The following is a 20,293-nucleotide window of genomic DNA, read 5'->3' on the forward strand; positions in this document are numbered from 1 at the left end:
TGTTTTCTCACAGCCTAGGTCAAGTAGATCAGTTTGGTGTTCTGTAATAGATTGATCAACAATGACTCCCCTTTTCCCATTGATTGAAGGTAATAAAATTGACTCACCCAAAAGGAATAAATATGCCTAGATTTAAGCTTTAAAAATATCACATCAGTAAGTTGCATATATGTTTCACAATAAAGCACATACGTATTTTGACCAATTATTGTGAGTGGGTAGTTTTGTCAGAGTTTGGCACATCTGAATTTTGAGAGGTACAGATTAATAACAAGGTTACAGGTCTTTCTTACAGTGGATTTGGATCAAGCCCATTCCATGAAATGATGATTTGAATTAATTTAAGTTATGAAGTCAAAAGTAATGGAAATAGAAATAATTTAATTTTGGAAGATGTTTGCACAATACAGCTTTTTCTGGTTTTTAATTCAGAGAATTTTCGAAGTTCCTACTAATGCACAATTTTGATTCGAGTTTTTGTGATTACTTTGAGAACTGAACCTTTCTGTTAAATAACTAAATATTGTAGAAGAAGAAATGTACACAGTTACCTTGCCTTAATAATTAAGCAGACATCTTCAAAGTATACTTTTTGAGGTTGAGAATTGTATTTCAGCTGTATTTCTCAATTTATGTAATGATTCATGTGGGAAGTCATTAAAGTTTAGATTTTAATAGATACCTTAGCCATCATGTTCTGTCTTATTTCTGTTATTGGACAGAATCATCTGATTTTTCATCATGGTAATATAACTACATTCTGAGCTTTGGCTGTTTTCTCTCTTCTTCGGACTTTGGGTTTTACTGTCAACCTAAGGAAAGGTTTCTGTAAAAATCTAGATTTTTGTTTCAAAGTCAGAGTCAATATTATGGAAAAGTAGGAAATGTGCTTATTTGCAAAACTTTTTAAAACACAACACAGATGAAAGTATTAGATTAGGATATTTTTAAAGAGCTCTTGGAGGGAGTTCATCAAGTGCATGAAACCCAGACTGATCTGGGATTTTGGTGGTTACAGTTGTTAGAACCAAATGGTTTAGATTGAAGTAGCCTTATAACAATAAATATAAGAAAAATTATTGTCACCTAATGTTAGATCTATTTGCTAAAAAAGTGCATTGATACTTTCTTGATTCATTTTTTTTGGTAAAGTTGTGTCAATCTGTGAAGTCTCTATAAAACCCTTAGAATGTTTTAGATTCTGGACTGTTCTTGGACCAGAATATGGCTTCTCTGAAAACTGGAAGGTGTAAAAGTTGAATTTCTTCATCTTTACTGTGGAAGAAGACAAAAAAATAGGATTGGAGAGAAAATTGGCGTGACCTAAAACATTCCTACAATAGTATATGGATCAAAGGAGTTGATAAGTAGTTGTCCTTAGCGATACATGTGAAGATAATCCATGCCTTACTGCCTCTTGTTGTTTAGTTCATTGAGTAAAACCAGGTTGTGTTGGAGTTTTTAATAGCTGATAATATTCTGGGAAAGGGGTTACTCAAACTGGAGGTTTTGGCCCATAACTGTACACCGCAAAAAAAAAAATCTTGTATCACTGTAATTTAACTCCAGTTAAACAAGAGCTAGAGCATCTTAATGAGAACATTTATTTCTAAACTTACTGCAATATATTTGAGCTATGATTTTAAGGCTTGTGCTATTTACTACTTAAACAAAGTAAGAAAAAGAATAAATGTAATGAAATGATACTTTCTTCTGTAGTAAATGTAATACTTCAGCTTGGTGCAAAAGAAAGTTACACTTCATCTCATCTTTGTGTTCTCCGGTTTTGCCTTTGGCACTGAAGATATGTATGAGTGTGCATCTTCAGTGTTAGGGCTCTGTTCACCGAAATTAGAGCGCAAATATTGTGTAAGAACAGTAATTTTCTTTGCTAGTGCTGTGATATACCTTTAGTAATTTTGAGAACAGAGATATCCCAAATTGTTTAGAAGCCTCTAGGTGCACTGGAGCATTGATACTTCTTTATGATATCCCAAACTTCTGGTTTTCTTGTTTTCAGGTACAGCAAGTACAGACTGTGCAACAGGTACAGCATGTCTACCCAGCCCAGGTTCAGTATGTGGAGGGAAGTGACACAGTCTACACTAATGGAGCTATGTAAGTTGGAAAATGGTCAGAATTTTAATGTTCATTAAAGCCTGAAGTTAAATACTTTCAGTTAAATATTTTCAGTTGATTCTATCAACTACTGTATATTAAATTAGGAAAAAAATTATTCAATTACATTTCTTCCAGTGTCAAAATAGTTTTTTGGATTAAAATGTGAATTCACACTATTTGTTTTTATTAAGGCACAAGTTTTGTGTAAGTAGAATTCTTGTAATTGTTTTAGTTGCCCCCTGTATGGCATAGTGTTGTTTGAAAAAGTATTTTCTATTTCATGGGTACGTTCTGTCTGATAGACATATTTTATAACTTCTGTCCTCAGGACAAAAGGCAGGGCCTTCTGTCTTCCTGGCTGCAATCCTAGTGGCAAATGATAGAAAGGTGCAGCAGCTGTAATTACTTTCTAGTAATTTAATTTCATTTGTGTGTTTGATAAAATGAGATCAGGTTTTTTTTTTTCCAAAGGAATGCGGAAAAGCAGAGGAAGGAAATTAACAGTTTCATTTGCTGCTTCTTTAACATCCTATTTTCACATGATTGTGCATTTCCTGCTTTCCTGAACAAGCTTTTTCATCATGAAGTTTCTTTCTTCAATATGCAAGCTAAGAAAGACTAAAAAAAAAAAAATCCAGATTTTATTTGGCCTCTGGACATTACCTAGTCTAATAACAGGCTTGGAGCAAAACTGCCTTTGAAATTGGCTCAAACTTCAAAGTAGAGTTTGTTGCTTGAAAAGAAGCTTCTCAGTGTAATTTTTTCGTTTACCATTTTTGCTTTCTAACTGGCTTTTTGAAGAAGTACAATTTAGAAAGCTTATTGATTGTCTGAAGATATTTATTGATGGTAATCCAAAAGCAGTTCAAAAGAGTAATATTATTTGGATTCAGAGACTTAGGATGCTGACACTGACAGTGTTCTTTGGTCATTTCTACTAGCACATTTTGATTTATTAATTTTTCATGTACTATCTTCTCTGGTTTTTTTCTCACTTGTAAATCCTAAACAATGTATTTTAAATATGCATTTGACTTCTCTGTTGTACTGATTTTGTCTGGGATAGATTAATTTTCTTCCTAGTAGCTAGTAGCAGCTGTGTTTCAGACTTGTGCTACAAATAGTATTAATAATACCTACTGTGAAGAAAGTAACTCTACCCCAGCCAAAGTCAGCACACAGGTACAGTGGCATAACCTCACTGTGACCATGATAGAACCTATTAGCCTCCAAAAGAGGTCATTCTTAAATATGCTATTTTTCAAGTTTCTCTTTTCATTACTTCTAAATTCTTATGTGTGCTGTTGGGACTTTCGGCGGTGTATAAAAAGTGTACTACACTACTTAGGAAAAGGGAAAAACAGAAGTAGATGTGACTGACTGCTTGGTATGAACCTTCAGGTTTCCATTATTTTATTGTATTTCTGTGTCTGAATCCCTCTGTCAGTTGCTGCAAAATCAGTCAATAGGCTATAGAAGAAGAAAGCTCTTCTTAGCATATGAGCTGAATCTAGATTGTTTTTCTCTCCTACAGAGAAGATCTTACCTATGTTGTTGTGAACAGCAATATAGTGGACAAGCAATTTGTTGTTCAATCCTTGCAGGAAGATTAGCCTTTCTAAATATTGTCATTTCATTGACAGAGAATGGACCCAGTCTGTGTTTCTACTCAGACTTTTCAAAGATTCTATCTAGCCCATTTCCCATATACTTTTGTACACCAGATTTTGGGTAGCCTTCCTATGATTATATGTTTGGTATATTTTATGATAAATCAAAATCCTAATTATGACTCAAAATCAGATATAGGATTGTTCTGTAATGTATCAAGGAACAGTACTGCTCTGGCAATGGAATAAGAGGTCTGCAAACCATAGTTAGGGTGAAGACATTAATTCATATAGGAATCTCTGTAATAAATTGTCACAGCATGCCTGATGAAAGACATTGCCTTCCACTATGCTGTCATGAGACCTTGCTTGGAGTCTGTGTCCAGTTCTGGGGTCCTCAGCAATTAGAAGGACATGGGCCTGTTAGAGCAGGTCCAGAAGAGGGCCACGAAGATGACCAGAGGGCTGTGGCACCTTTCTTATGAGGACAGATGAGGACAGATTGAGAGGCTTTATTTTAACCTTCCATTGCTTAAAGAAGGCTTACAGAAAAGGCAGGAGATAGTGATAGGCTAAAGAGGCAGTGGTTTTAAACTAAAAGAGGAGAGATTTAGATTAGATGAGACAGATATTATGAAGAAATTCTTGGCTCAGAGGGTGGTGAAGAAGGTTGTCCAGAGAAGTTGTGGATGCCACATCCCTGGCAGTGTTCAAGACCAGGCTGGATGGAGCTTTGAGTAACCTGGACTAATGGAAGATTTCACTGCCCATGGCAGGGGGAGTTGGACTGGAAGATCCTTAAGGTCCCTTCTGACACAAGCCATTCTACAATTCTGCGAAAGAATTATCCTTTATTTTAAAATGCAGTACTTGCAGACTAGCACTGATTTAAATCCATATACAGTAGCAACAAAGGATGCAGTTGCAATATATATCAGGAAAAAGTTACCTTATTCTTTGCATTGTAAAACTAAGAAGTTTGTCAGGTTTCACATTCTTTGTCAAGTGTAATTGTTGTATTCCTATAATACAATTCTTCCCACACATTTTATATCATGATTTGTCTACACTTAATAGTTATTTGGTTTTAATATAATTGGAGGCAATATAATTATACAAGGGGTGTAGCCCACAACGTGTCACATACATTGTATGATATGAGAATATTAGAATTATATTATCTACATTTGTCTCTAGTTAACAGCAGTTTGCTTGTCAAGCATGTCACTTTATCCCGAAACAAAAGTGCATTGTTGTTGCAATGGCATGTACCGGCTTACATGGCTGTTCAGAATATATTAAGACTATTATTGCTACACCTATGTTAAGAAGTCAATTGGTTCCACATAGTAAACTTTCTTCTTTCAATCTTCAGATTGTAAAAGGTGAATAAAATGTAGCCATTTTCCTGATAGTTCTGGTAGAGCAAACAGGGTTTTAGTTGCGAGGATTGTGCAAGGGTTGGTATTGCTGTTGGATCCAAACCACGTTCTTCACCAACTTGTTTTACAACGATTTGTGGTCTTTATGTTGGCAAAATGCACCATTTATGCAAACCCAAGAATTTACTGTTGCCTTAATTGAAATCTCAATGGTTAAATAAAGAAATTATTATCAATATAGTCAAAATTGTTATCTTCCTACTAGTTACTAGTATCTATCTCTTTTTCTCTGACATTATCTTTTTCCTTTACTACCTTTATGCATACTAAGGTGAATGGCTCCTGTCTGACTTAGAGACAATTACAGCAATTTACCACTAACACTGGTGTTTTGTGTGGACAGTGTATGATGGGTGATGAGGATGGCACAGTGTGTCCACTTGCAGCTATTTTTGTGTTCTAGCACAGTCTATACCTTGTCCATATCAGTGTATTTACTGGTTTCCATTTCAATAGTTTATCTGAATTTGTTTAATGTGGTCTGTTTTTGCCAGAATGGATACTTCTTCAATACTGTTATGCCAGCTCATGGTTCTCTTTGCTACAGTTTTGATCTAGAGTCACGGATTGTTTATTCTGTACAGAATAGCTATTTGATATTAACATCTGTTAGAGCAATGCTTCAGCATTTTAATCATGGGTTTCATACCACACAATCATAGAAAGCTTAGATAAAATGGAAACAGATTAAGTAACATTTATCTAATTGTTCAGTAATCACTACTAGAACAAAACTCTAGACTAAGACAGAGAAGCATAGACAAAGAGAGCCTGACAAGCCCAACTCTTGCAGATTTAGTATGTACCCTTTGACATGTTCCTAATAGTGGCAATACTGTATTTCTTGGACTATAGGTCTGCTGTACTTAATCAGAATTTTAAAAATTTGTAATTAATGTTTTCTTTACTGTCTAAATTACAGGTCCTGAAAATAAAATTTATAGAATTCCACCTTTGTTTTAATTTACTATATTCCCCGGCTTGCAGGGTTTTCTGTAGCTTTGCATTGTATGTGCTTCTATTGCTTTGTTTTCATGTGAAAAATGGTCTTGGACTAAGTGTTGAAGATCTGAGTTCTTTTTTATGGCTAATAAATGCCTCTCTATTATAATTAAATGGCTGTATCATATTCTGTTGTGACAGTCTCAGGGTGTATGGCACTTCCTTTTCTTCCCTTTGCTTAGGATACATCACCTCCAGAATGTGGCTATGGTAAGGCCTTCCCTCAGTATTAGACAAAAGATTTTGTTCTCTCTAGTTTCTGTGAAGCTGTCTGTTAGCTTAAGGACCATAGAATTATCCTGAAAACTTAAAGGAGTTTGAGGATATTCTGACATGAAAGAATTTCTTGGTTTGGAGGTTTTCTACGGTTGAACACTCATACATAGTGGTCAAATGGATTGGATATTTACATAGAATCTGATCATAAGTGCAGATGGGAATAAATTATTTCCAGTGTGTGCATGTGCATGCTGAAAACCAAGGGAGGACAAGAGCAAGTTTACTCTTTCTGTGCCATTGTTTTTTGTTTTTTTTTTCAGAATGTCAGTATCTTTGAAGAGACAGAAGTGTCTGTATAAGTTGGGCTCAGTAACTTTATATTAGAGTCTGTAATGTAGGGTAAGACATTGCAACTGATTTGTGTGGTAATGCTGGGGCTTACTGGAATTAATTATTTTCTGGTTTCATGTGCAAAAAAAAATTAGTGTTTTAAACAACTTTATACCACAACTTCATCTCTTTTATTTATAACATTATATTTTGTAAATCATTATAAAATGTGTGTAAGCAAGCAATGAGGCATAATAGGAAATGCCTTGGATTATTGTACCTTGCAATGCTTCTTTGATTCTTGCTGGTATTGTTAATTTCTATTGTGGGATCTTAACATCAGGCACCTGCTCTGGGCTTGCTTAATCTGAATTGAATTCTCACAGTGCCTGACTTTTTGTTGCTTGCTCTCAGGGTAAACATGATCTAGTTTGCACAGCCTTCTGGAAACTAGGACACTGCAGCCTAACTACTTAGACTTTAAATTCACTTGTAACTGGTAAGCTTTATTCTAATGCCACATTCTAGTAAGCACTGAATTTCACAGTGTTTCAGTGGTAGGAACTATCAGGTTCTGTTGCCTTCCTGCTATCAAAAGCAAGAGTTGGTCATCAATGTGTTCTCATAAAGAGCAAGAAAACTTTGAGATTACTCCCTGTACAATTTTATATGCAGCTGTTAAAGGAGGGAAGAGCTGGGTATGCTTTTAAAACTTTTGCAGTGGGAAGGAACTGACTATGATATGTGTCAGGCTGTTTAAGAAAGTATAACATATTTGTGCTACAAGTGCTGTGGAGAAATAGAAGATCACGTCCTTATTTGTATTTATTTTCCTCTTTGCTGCAACTTTATTTTAAAAGGTCATATTAACATGTGCAATGACCTTAAAACATTTAAGTCTGCTTTCTAAAAACATGATTTCTCAAAACTGCTTTCTAAAACATCATCTTACTCAGCTGCATTTTTAATTTCCAGATTGAATAATTTTGATTAAATTAAAGGTCTCTTTGCTAAGTTACAATTATTATTGCATGGTCATCTCACTTTTAAATACACTGTTGATCTCTGTTGTGAAATGTTTGCTAAATCATCTCCAATGATTGGGTATTCTAAAAAACCTGGTTAGTTGTTGGACCAAATGTAAGAGTGTGTTTATTTTAGAGTCAGACCCATTGATGTGTGTCCCATTGATACACTGATACAGAGTGTTATTATAAGCAGAAATAGGTGCTCTGTTACAATCAGTCCTTATTTAGAGACTGTGTGTGATATAGAGGTCTATAGATGGTACATATGATATACAGATATACCTTAATAAGGCAGATATTTCATCTCCTATTGCACAGCAAGTCTATGACTAATTCTCTTCAAAATTTGAAGCTTTCTCTAGAATTTGCATTGCTTCCAATATTCAGTTCCACTTTTGCAAGTGAGAGTTGTTTTCCTCGCATCTTTTGTACAGTGTTTTCCTCTAGCGATGTCTATTTTTGCTGTAAACAAAGATTTATCCTTTCATTACTTTCCTTACTGACAGCTGATACCAAGATTTTTCTTGCCTCTTGTGAGAGAAATTACAATGTCAGTCACTTGGTGATCATTTCCATGAACTGTTTCCCCTGAGCCAACATTACAACATTTCCCTACATTTGTCCTCTGCTGCATAGCACTGTTCACAGATGTAAAGATAGAGGCAACATCCAGTTTGCTAGTGGTTATCGTGCTCATCACAAGATGAATGACCTCAGGGTGCACCAAAGAACAATTCAGTTAGACATTAAGAAAAAATTTCTTTGTTGCAAGGGGTGATCAAGAAGTGGAACAGGCAGAGTGGGGAAGTGATGGAGCCCCCATCCCTGGAATTGTTCACAAAACATCTCCCCATGTGGCACGTGGGGAGATGATTTAGGGATGAAGATGGGAGGGTTCACTGATTTTCTGATTTATTTTTTTTTTCTCCTTAACAACTTGATAGAGCTTTCCTATGATTCTAAGATAAACAGTATTCCTAAGGTATCACAAGATACTACCATGATACCTTGGCTTGGAAGAACAGATTAAGCAGACCTGCACAGTAATTCAATACATACATAGGTAATTGCAATGCAAATATCAACTGATTTTAACTTTCAAAAGAAAGTTTAATAGATTAAATGTCTGTTTGAGCATTAGTCCCTAAAAGAACTATTTTGCTTTGTTTTCAGCAGGCTGCAAGGCATTTCTTTTGGATTAGCTTCAAGGTTTTTTGCTGCTGATCTTGAGGCTTTTGAAATACTCAGAATGGAAAGTGTTTAAGTAGCTTAAAGAGGGGTAAGAGGGAATAAGATAGTATGAGGCTTATGAAACATTTCAGATTTTGAAACTTAAGTTTGGAGATTCTGGAAGTCTCGTCAGGGGAAGGGAGAAACTGTTGTAGTCATAGTTAACAAAGCAAAATTTCTGACTCTTCTTGTTAATGAGGTACTATTATGTTCCTCAATCATTTAGAAGTAGTGCTTTTCTAAAGGTAAATAAGAAATTATAATTTCCGGGTCTGTTGTTTACTTATTAAGTAATCTTACATAAGTTTTCATAAATAAAAAAACAGTAAATTGCCTTGACTTCTTCTCTATATTAATTTAAAAATAAATATTGTATGGATAAAGAGGAAGAAAAGCCTGAATTAATGTTCTTGCATATGTGTCTTGATCATCAGTTTATTGCATAAAACATGACTGCAGCTTCCACCTCTTGTGTTTCTGTTCAAAAGTGTCTGGAGTTTTGTTATTGGCTTGTTGTGGTTTTTAGTTACAAGCCATATAAATTGATAATCCCTATGAATTACAAGAAATGTTACAGATTTTTATGCTTAAATAAGAAAATTAATGGTTGGGTGAGCTGACCGATTTTTACTTATCATGCTTGCCAACATACAAAGATCCAGTCTTTGAAATAATTAATTATATTTACTTTAAAAATTTGAAATATATAGAGTAAATATCAAATTTTGTTTGTGGGAACAAATACAAATTCAAAAATTATAAACAGATTACAACACATGAAGAATAATTATTCAAGATAAGTAAATAAGAACATGAAAGACATGATAGAAGGTTTCAGTAGCTGAGAAGTTTATTAGGGTGAAATGTTTAATGCCATGTAAATGTTTCATACTTGATAATTATTTTTAAAATGTTACTGTTGCATTCCTTTAACTTCTGTAATATTTGTGATGTTTTTTCAAGTTATAGTTCTGTTTGGTTTTATTTCTTAAATGATTTTTTTTGTCATTACATTAATTCATGTCTAATTTTGAATTTGCCCTGTAAAAATAACTGCATTTCCCAAAATACCAGCAGACTCAGATTTTCAAGCTTCAGTGAAGAGCTTCTGTGAATTTAAAAACAGTAGACAACAGAGGATTCTTGAACATTGGACCCTGCTAGCTCATATTTGTAGGAATTGTTTGTAATTTTGCAAACTACACATTATGCAAAACGTATGGCATCCAACTTGAAATTGAAATTCCATTGTCAAATTAAAAAAAAAAATTATGCAGATGAAACTTTGTAGATTTATTTGCAATATATTAATAATTAGATTAGCTCTGTGTGCCTGCCTTCAATTTTTGTTGTTTCTTTCTCTCTTCATCTTCTTGTAAGACTGACAGTTTTTCTATAAAGTTCAGTGGATGCTTGGCTTACCATTGTCACTGAGTTAGTTATTAAAATCTTTGACTTGATTAACTGTTATTCTCTGAGGAGACAGGAATTGTTTGCCAATCTTATTTGGTTTTAGTTTTTGTAAATCAATTTCTAGAGTTATAACATTACCCTCAGCTAAATGAAATACAAATAATGTATTTTCCTTTTTTTTTATTTTCTTTTCTTGAAGCCGATCAACAACTTATCCTTACACAGAAACCCAGATGTACAGTCAAAACACTGGGGGAAATTATTTTGATACTCAAGGAAGTTCTGCACAGGTGACAACAGTGGTCTCGTCTCATAGCATGGTGGGCACTGGAGGGATTCAGATGGGCGTAACAGGAGGACAACTCATTAGCAGCTCAGGAGGGACCTATCTGATTGGCAATTCAATGGAAAATTCTGGTCATTCAGTGACTCACACAACGCGGGCCTCCCCAGCGACAGTAAGTATTTCAGACTGATGCAAAACCTTTGAGACTAGTCTCTTAGTCACTCAGATATTCTTGCAGACTGACATAGTTTTTGTGACAGAATACATTGCGGTATTATGTTGTCAGAATAAGGACTACATAGTACTTTTTGTAAAAGAAGCACTATATATGTATAAGATACAGGATTAAGAATACTGTGAAAACTTAATCATGAAGGCATACCTTTCCCTTGACAGCTTGTGAATAATTACATTTTGTATATTAAATTTAAACATTTTGTAATTTTTCTGAAAACGTGTGAAGAATACAGTGTTGTTGAGTGTAACTGTTAGATGGAAATGTTAAATAACGTAAGTTATAGATCAATATTTCTGACTTCCCTGAATTTAATCAGTTTGTTTGCCTGATATTAGTATAGTTTTGGTAGCTTATTTAAAAAAATTTCCAGTTGTTCAGAATACCAAGGTAATGTGTTCTAACACTTCATTCTTACTTATCTGTGGTCAGTCTCTAAATTGTGTTCAGATTAAAAGCTCTTTTGAGAATGTCTGACAGTGTTGTGGGAAGATTCATACTGATGCATACTGTTACAACTATGGTATAGAATATTGTGGATACATAAACATGAGCATGGAGAACTTAACCTAAGAACTTACTCAATCAGCCTTTATTTCAGTTAGGAGAATGGGTTTATACTACTCTTACCTTTGCTGCCCTAAGGAGTACTTTTACCTCATGCTTCTGAGTATTCTGGTCTGCACGCAGAGATTTGGAAATAATGGGGAAGAGAATTGTGAAACATAGGGTAGCTGCAGTTTAAAAATATAGAAAAGAGATAAAGCATCAGTAATAATACAGATTCACCAGTATTCAAAAAGGCAATAAAGTTAGGGGACTTAATTTTTAGGAACTAATGTAAAAGCATTGGATAATTTAGATGATCTGAAAATTCTCTTCAATTTGAATCTTAAGGTGATTGGTATGAATAAATACAATTTTTGGTACCAAGCAGGAAATTATTACTTTATCCAAAAAACCCATGCAGTATTATTTCCGGATAACAAAAACTGTGAAGAGTCATAATTCATGAATAGTATAACTATCCCACCTGAACATAGGGGGATCTTTCATAGTAATGGAGAATCTTATACTTGAGTTATAAAAAAGAGTATATTTTAACATTTGCCTGTATTTTGCATGACTTAATAGAAGAACAGTGTTTCTTAAAAAAGTGTCATTCCTCTTTCAGATTTCAGATGCTTAACTGACTGTGAAAACAATTGAGGCTTAAATGTATCCAGTAAACACAAATGAAGAGTAGTAGAGTTACTTTGAAGTTGAAAATCCTAGAATTATTTGAATGTCAGAACTCCATACTATATTTTGCAAATTAAAACTGGTTTGATTTTTTTTCAAAAATTAAAAGTAGAATTTGCCAACCTTGAATGGAAACTAAAGTTCATGGCTTCAGCAGCATTTTTCTCTTTCCCAGTTTGTCAGTAAAATAGCCTGTTTTAATTGCTCAGAATAAATTCTATACTGCTATATCAACTCACTGTTAAGAATAGGAGAAAATACTGCTAATTAAACAACAATTACTAAATTGCATTTTTGCACTAAAATAATTTCCTCTATTTTTTAGTGTGTTATTTCTTCTTTATACTATAGTTCTTAAGAATGATACATTAGAGTACATCAGAAGTACTTTTTTTGCTAAGGAAGGGGGGCATAACATGATTTTAGATAATAATTTTAGGCTAGGTGTGTTTCAGCTGAAACATAGAAGAATTAATTGAAACACTTAAGGTTCAGTTTAAGCTCAGTTTAAGCGCAGTTTAAGCTTGAAAGCACCACATCTCTTTTAATTTTACTAGGTGGCATAACTAAACTGAGTTAAATAGAGCAATATAATACTTTAATTGGATTGCACCTTTGATAGGTAGAGCTTGTTTCAGTTGTGATCCTCATTTGATCTTTACCATCATAACTTTTTTCATTCTTGTGCAGAGAATATATTGGAGTGATCTAAATAGCCTGTATTCAGACTGTTTTGCTAGAATAATATGCAGAAATTTTTTTCCCAGTTTTGAATTAGTTTGGAGAATTTTCATACAGAGAAAAAGGATATAAAAATTAGTAAAAATTTATTTATTAATATATGTGGTCATCACAAGTTCTCTTTATTTTGCCATAGAGGTACTAGTTCTGTTTACTCTTTTCAGCTGATAACTTCACTTGTTTTGTCATTTATCACCCTCACTGATCAAATCATTATATTATGTAATAAGCAAATTATTGTATGAATGGTGTTAACTCTTTCTGATACATTTAGTTTAAGTTAAAAGAAATAAAGAAACAGGAGTTTCTGGTTAAAAGTCAAATATATAAAATAGACAACTTTTATTAACTATATTTTAGATAAATTAAATTTAAAATTACTCTTCAGCAGGTAAGCAATTTTTTAATGCAGAATTCAATAAAAGATAGACTTTTAAACTTAATTTTATTTTCACTTTTTTATTTATTGTTTAATGTAATTCTGAGTTCTGCTTCAGAATTTCAATAAAGAGCTAATATTTTGGTTGTAATATTTAATTTGTTTTAATTTTCTGTCAAATATTCATACAAGAAAGCAGTCCTTATTAAGCAACAGCATGCAGTAGCACTGCTTTTATAGCCAAAATATCAAAACTTATGCTCTCTCAAAACTATTCCAACATATATACAGTAAAGGTTTATGTTGGTATGCATGAATAACTTTTGTTAGCTTTTTCTTTTTTCTTTTCCATTGATTTCACTGCTTCTTTCCATTTTATCCTTTGCTGGCCTATTAAACTACTATCTCTACATACTGAAAAGGTTGGGGTTTTTTTTGACAAAACCAGAAAAGAATTCAGAATTTAAGAACTTCTATATAAGATGCTCAGTAGATAAGCAGATTTCCAAAATTATCATTTCCATGTGAGTATGTTTGTGGATTATTCAAGAACATGTGTGATTGCATTGAAGAAGAACTGATTTAGCCTAGCTGGATGTCTGTTTGAAACAAATTTGCATGTTGAAACCTGTAGGAAGGGGTCATGTGTTTGGTTTACTGACAGCTGTCATTAAATAAGGAACCACTACATTTAAGGGACTCTCCAAAAAATTGGATTGATTGCCATGTTAATGAAATATAAATCATCTTCCATTTTTTCCCGATGTGTAAACACCTAAGGATTGTTCTTGTGATGAAAAAAGGTAATCTAATTACCGTATTTCATAATATCATGGGATTAAAAAATTCATACAGTTTCTAGTAATAAGTATGTTGTTGTGCTTGTCAGTCAGTGAGAGGCTCCCATCTATTAGTCTTGTTTTCTAACAAGTTTTATGACTGATCCTCAATTTACAGTTGTCATTCAGCAGTCATCACCAACCATAGGAGGTCTCCACTCATGCTGTTATAGAAATTCATCCTATTTCAGTGCAAATCTAAATCTGCATGAAAATAAAATCAAAATGTATGTGTATGTAATGTATCCCCACAGACTATTAGTTCTGCTAGTAAACACAGCATGCAAAGGAATAACTTTAAAGGAAGGATAATACCTGCTGAAAATATATTTTAGTTATTGGAGAGAAAACAACAAGATGTAAGAAGGCCCCATACAAATACCATATCCTGATAATACAATTCTAGTGGATGTATTATAACTATTTCAGAAAAACTAGCACCTCTTACATAAGGGCATAAAGTTTTATAATTTGGATTTGAGTTGAGATTTTCTTTATTAATTTCCTTCTTGGTACAGGAGCTTTTTCCTCCTCCATTTCTTAACTTTTCTGGTAATTTTGATGTAGCTAAATCCATTTTAGCATAAAATAAAACATTTTTGATCAAATCAAAGATCCACAGACTTTTATGCAAAAAGGATTATTAGATCATTTTGACTGACATCATATACAGGCAAGATATTTACTTATAATTTCTGCAATGGAGTACAGTGGCTTCTTTTGTGAAAAAAAAGAGTATCAGGTGGATCTTGTGCCTTGATAAATCTCCTGCTTTGGTTTCCACTTCAGGCTATAGAGCATAATGGCTTCTCCCCCTCTCTTCCAGATGTTTCAGCATAGCAATGTCACCAAAATAATTTATGTATTTCTATGTCCCTTTGAGTACCTTGCTGCTACACTGTAAATTCTTGCATTAAGACTATGCGATCTTCACAAGACGAGGAATGTGGGGGGAAGGGAGAATGATTGCTACTAAGGTCAGCCATCTACCCCAACTAGATGCTGGCTTCATCTGTCTATGCTCCTTGCTTCTCCTCTGATACGGCCTGGCCTCATTGGCTTTTAGTGTGTCTTCTCCATAAAAGCCCTGTAGCAATTATAGTGTTTCCAATTTTGGCAGTTTAATGTTTATTTCTGGTATTTATCAAAAATCAAGTTGTTGGAAACTTGGTTTATTCCAATGCAGTATTCCAGTTTCTCATTTTAAAAGATTGCAAGAAACACAATTTTTTTTTATCATAAGATATCAAAAATAGGTATCTTTCAATCCATGGGAAGAATTTGTGTTAATTCTTTTTGTTTTAAAAGGCATAATAAACTGGATGCCAGGAGACTTGCCATGATGATGTTCTCAAAACAGTCTGGTTATCAATGGCATAGATGTATCACCTTTCTGAAGGACTACAGGTTTCTGTGGTTTTGATTAAATAAACAATTGTCCTAGTATGGCCACCCTCTCTCTCTAAGGCCGTCATGCCATAAATGTTTTCAGATTTGATTTTAATAGTAATCTGAGTTGAATTTTCTTTTTGATTTCTCTGTTTTGGTTCTCTGGTGTGAATAACTCTGATGTATTTACATGTGTTTTTCAGTGTTAGGTGAAATGTATATATTTTAAAAGTCTTTATGACAAGCTTCACAACAGATTTTTATATGGGATTTTTTGGTTTGCTTCCCAAAGGTGGGGAAAATGACCACAGAGAAAAAGGTTTAGAATATGTTTAAAGATGTATGTAAGAGACATTAGGTATACAAATAACTGGATGATCTGGGGCAAAGATGGTATATTAGTCAGTTTGACCCTATGTTGGAGAACTTCTTGTTAAGAAGATAAATATAGAATCATAGATTGTTTAGGGTTGGAAGGGATATTAAAGATCATGTCACATGTCCTCTGCTGTGGACAGGGACACCTCCCTCTAGACAAGGTTGCTCAAGACCATATCCAGCCTTGCCTTGAGCAGCCCTAGGGATGGCAATTCCACAGCTTCTCTGGGCAGTCTGTTCCAGTGTCTCACCACCTCACAGTGAAGAATTTCTTCCTAATATCCAACCTTTGTTTCTCCCCTTTTAGTTTGTACCCATTACTCCTTGTCCTATCCCTGCAGTTCCTGACTAAGAGTCCCTCTCCCCCTCTCCACCTTCCCTGCAGGCCCCCTTCAGATCCTGGAAGTTGCTGTGAGGTCTCCACACAACCTTCTCTTCTCCAGGTGGAACAGGCACAACTTCTCTCAGTCTGTCCTCATAAGGAAATGCTCTAGTCCTCTTATTAACCTAATGCCCTTCTCTGGACTTGCTTCAACAGGTCCATGTTCCTCCTATGCTGGTACTCCAGAGCTGATGCAGTCCTGCTGGTGGAGTCTCAGCAGAGCAGAGGGGCAAAATCCCCTCCCTGGCCCTGCTTTCAGTACTGCTTTGGATGCAGCCCAGGTCATGTTTGGCCTTCTGGACTGTGAATGCACATTGCCAGCTGTTGTTGAGGTTTTCCTCAACCATGACCCCCAAATCTTTCTCTGCAGGGCTGCTCTCACACTTCTCCACCCAACCTGTAGCCTGAGATTGCCATGACCCAAGTGTAGGACCTTGCACTTCACATTATTGAATTTCATGAGATTTGCATCAGCCTGCTTGAATTGTGTCAAAGTCCCTTGGGACCTGGGCAGTAACATTACATTTGAAAATTTGTGAAGGAAAAGGTAATTGGATTTAACTCCAAGCATTTTTTTTTCCAGTCTGTGTCTGTGAGGTATGCTTTTTCTCCCAAACGACTCCATATGTTCTTTTATAGTCACTAGAGAACATGCTGTATTCATTAGTCAGGATGCATGCCTTATGTACCTGTAGACTACTGGTAGTGTGCATTTGCACCAGGTGTTTTGACCTGTGTCTGTTGTGTATATTAAATTTTCATATTTACAATTTAATCTGGGGAGTTTTTAGGAATAAAAAAAGCCCTTCTAAGTTTTTTAAGGTTTATCAACATTCTTTTAAGGTCAGCTTTATGTAAAATACTGTACTAATTTTACACCTTTTCTTTTTCTTCTTCTTTTTCTGCATATTTACATTACTTTCATTCCACAGTCTTAAAGAAGTATCTTTCTGTCTGTTTTCATAGTACTGTTTCAATATTTTGAGCAAAATTTCACAGAATCTGTTTGCAGGTGTTGCTACAGGTTTTTCTATTGACAGGAGTGCAGATCTTTTAGATTTAAGTCTCCCAGCTGTACGGGCTAGATTGGGGATCTTCTCACATGGTCAATATAATTTAATTTTTGAGCTTGTTTCTTGTGAGCAAGCTTGTCTGCCTAACACAACCCTCTGGCACAGGTTTCAGAAAACAATATGACATGCATGAATACTCTGTCCTGAAATAGTAATGAAAGCCAACATGAACCATGCATGTTTGTGGCATCTTAAAAGGCTGAAATTGTCGCATTTTGAAAAGGCCTGTGTCCATTTATCCTGTATTTTCAAATTCCTTCTGCCTTATTTAAGTACGCACAATTGCCACAAGTACCCAGGACTTAGCCAACTGTACCACTATATCAGTCTTGCTTGTATACATATGATGAATTAGTAATTCCTTCATAATGGAGCATTGTGATGATAGCTGCTTTAGAATTTCACTTCCTTTAAAGCCTGAAAGGGTGAACCTTTGGAAGTGGATAAAGGGCATTGTGAGTGAGAGGAGCCTGTGGAAAAAGACACAGTAGCTATCTCTTTTCAATAGGTTGCAACAATATATTGAATACTAAGATGCCACCTGCCCGCCCTGCTGCTGGTGGAGGGTGGTTTGCAAATGCAAACAGAAACGAAAAAATAATTGTAGGCTGCCTAGATTATTCACTAAACCACAGGAGTTCGATTTCTGCACATTGTTGGGTTTTTTTTTAAATTCCTCAGAGCAACTTACGATAACATTTTGTACTAATTGTTAAATTGTTAGTTGATCATGGAAATTGTTAGTTGAATCATATGGAAAAGCGCTATTTCTTTCTTTTTCCTAAGAGGAAGGGAGTTTTTTGCTAAGTGGGTTTGGTGTAGTTGTTTGTTATGTCTGTGCTATATGCATCTTAGACTATTATGTGTCATTTGTTTATCTAGTAATGCGTTAATGAATACTGAGCCATAACCTAGCAAAAACAGTCAATAACTTCCAAATCAGTAGATCATTTAAGGATTACATTGTAGACGCACATACTGGGATCAAACTGCTGAACCCCAGGAGAATATCCTTATTCCTTAATGATTGTGTCTGAATATAAGGCAGTGCTTTACCTCACTAACAAAGTAAATTGAAGAAATTCACAATCATAGTTTCCTCATCTGTAATGCTCTTAATTTAGTGACTGCCTATGTTTGTAGCTGTACAAACTGATTAGTGTTCCTACATGTAGTGTAGCATTTAACATGGTTTCGTTGGAATTGCAGTGGGAGTGATAGTGTACATTTCAGTTATCAGAACTTTTAAATAAATGTTTTTAGTTTATTAAGACAAGGGTGTATGACTGATCACATATTCAAATAAGTGGAATTTTTCTTATTTAACATATCAGATAAATATCTAGGAAGTTGTGCCTGGAATCTCTCACAGCTTATTAAAAATGGAAGGGTATCAGTCTTCCTTTTGCATTTACACATCATCTGTACACAAAATATTATAATAATACACTCTGTATTACCTCTGTAGTTATTCTGTGTTAGTGCTTAAGTGCTATTTGAATAGAGACGTAATGTTCAGTTTTTTACAGCCTAAATAAAAGTCCCTGGCCAGAACTTAGAACCTAAAAGCTTGAAGGAACAGATCCTTCATTTAAGGAACATGCCCTTCGCTTAAGGAATTTTTGGGTAGCTTTTCTTTCCTGTACATGGGTGTCACACAGAGCCTCCTGAAAACCCAAACCCTTGGAATAGCAGAGGAGAAGAAAATAAAGTATTTCAGCTGTGAGGGACTTACAAGAATAATTTAGCCCAACTGCTTCACTTCATGGCTGACCCAAAGGTAAAGCAGGCTCTTAAGGGCTCTGTCCAAATGCCCCTTACACAGTGATAGGCTCAGGACATTGTCTCTATAAAGAAATGCTTCCTAACAGTGAGTCTGAACCTCCCCTCTTGCTGCTTTGAACCATTCCCACATATCCTGTCACTGGATCCCAGGGAGAAGAGATCAGCACCTCCCTCTCCACTTCCCTGCCTCAGGAAGCTGTAGAGAGCAAGGAGGTTGCCCCTCAGCCTGCTTTTCTCCAGACTAGACAAGCCCTATGCCCTTAGCAGCTCCTCACAGGCCATGGTGTCCAGTCCTTCCACCTGACACCTTCTTGCCTTTCTCCAGACACCTTCAAGGACCTTCCCATGGTTCTGAAATGGTGGAGCCCAGAGCTGCACCCAGCACTCGAAGGGAGGCTCTGCCCTAACACTGGACACAGAGGGATGGTCACCTCTTTAGGTGCCAAGGTTGCTGCACTCAGGCTGGGGTTTGCTGCACCCAGGATGGCATTTGCTGCACCCCGGCTGGGGTTTGCTGCAGCCAGGATGGCATTTGCTGCAGCCAGGATGGGGTTTGCTGCACTCAGGATGGGGTTTGCTGCAGCCAGAATGGGGTTTGCTGCACCTGGATGGGGTTTGCTGCCCCCAGGATGGGGTTTGCTGCCCCCAGGATGGGGTTTGCTGCACTCAGGATGGGGTTTGCTGCACTCAGGATGGGGTTTGCTGCCCTCCTGGCTGCCAGGGCACACTGCTGGCTGCCACGGAACCTGCTGCCAACCAGCTCCCCCAGAGCCCTCTCTGCAACCCCAGAGCTGCCCCTCTCCATGTCTAACATTTCTCTAGCCCAGGTGCAGAATCTGGCATTTTGACTTGTCATTTTCATGTCACTGGTGATTGCCCAGTACTCCACTCTATCCAGATCCCTCCCGTCTCTCTGCAAGGGCTTTTGTCCCTCAGGAGAGTCAACAGCACCTCCCAGTTTGATAACATCAGCAAACTTACTAATGGCATTCAACTCCTTGTCCAGATCATTGTTAAAAATGAACAGAACTGGCCCTAGAAATGAGCCCTGTAGGGCACCAATAGAGTAAAACAAGAACCAGCCATAAGTTTTCAGAAAGGGCAAGTGAATAATTTAGTGTCTAAAAATCTGTCTTCAAATCAGTCATATTTTATGCTCAAAAATAGTT

The 20,293-nt window shown here is 35.7% G+C and overlaps 1 protein-coding gene across 4 annotated transcripts in view; it reads left to right on the forward strand.

Annotated features, from left to right (window-relative positions):
* Positions 1 to 20,293, forward strand: part of RFX3 (regulatory factor X3) — a 107,197-nt gene that overhangs the window by 56,436 nt on the left and 30,468 nt on the right. For all 4 annotated transcript variants that reach the window (XM_059873468.1, XM_059873472.1, XM_059873469.1 and 1 more), the window contains exons 3-4: positions 2,021 to 2,118; positions 10,595 to 10,853. In XM_059873468.1, the coding sequence (XP_059729451.1) occupies positions 2,021 to 2,118; positions 10,595 to 10,853 (357 nt within the window). The remainder of the gene's footprint in view (positions 1 to 2,020; positions 2,119 to 10,594; positions 10,854 to 20,293) is intronic.

This window comes from Haemorhous mexicanus, chromosome Z, assembly GCF_027477595.1.
Source record: "Haemorhous mexicanus isolate bHaeMex1 chromosome Z, bHaeMex1.pri, whole genome shotgun sequence".
NCBI lineage: Eukaryota > Metazoa > Chordata > Aves > Passeriformes > Fringillidae > Haemorhous > Haemorhous mexicanus.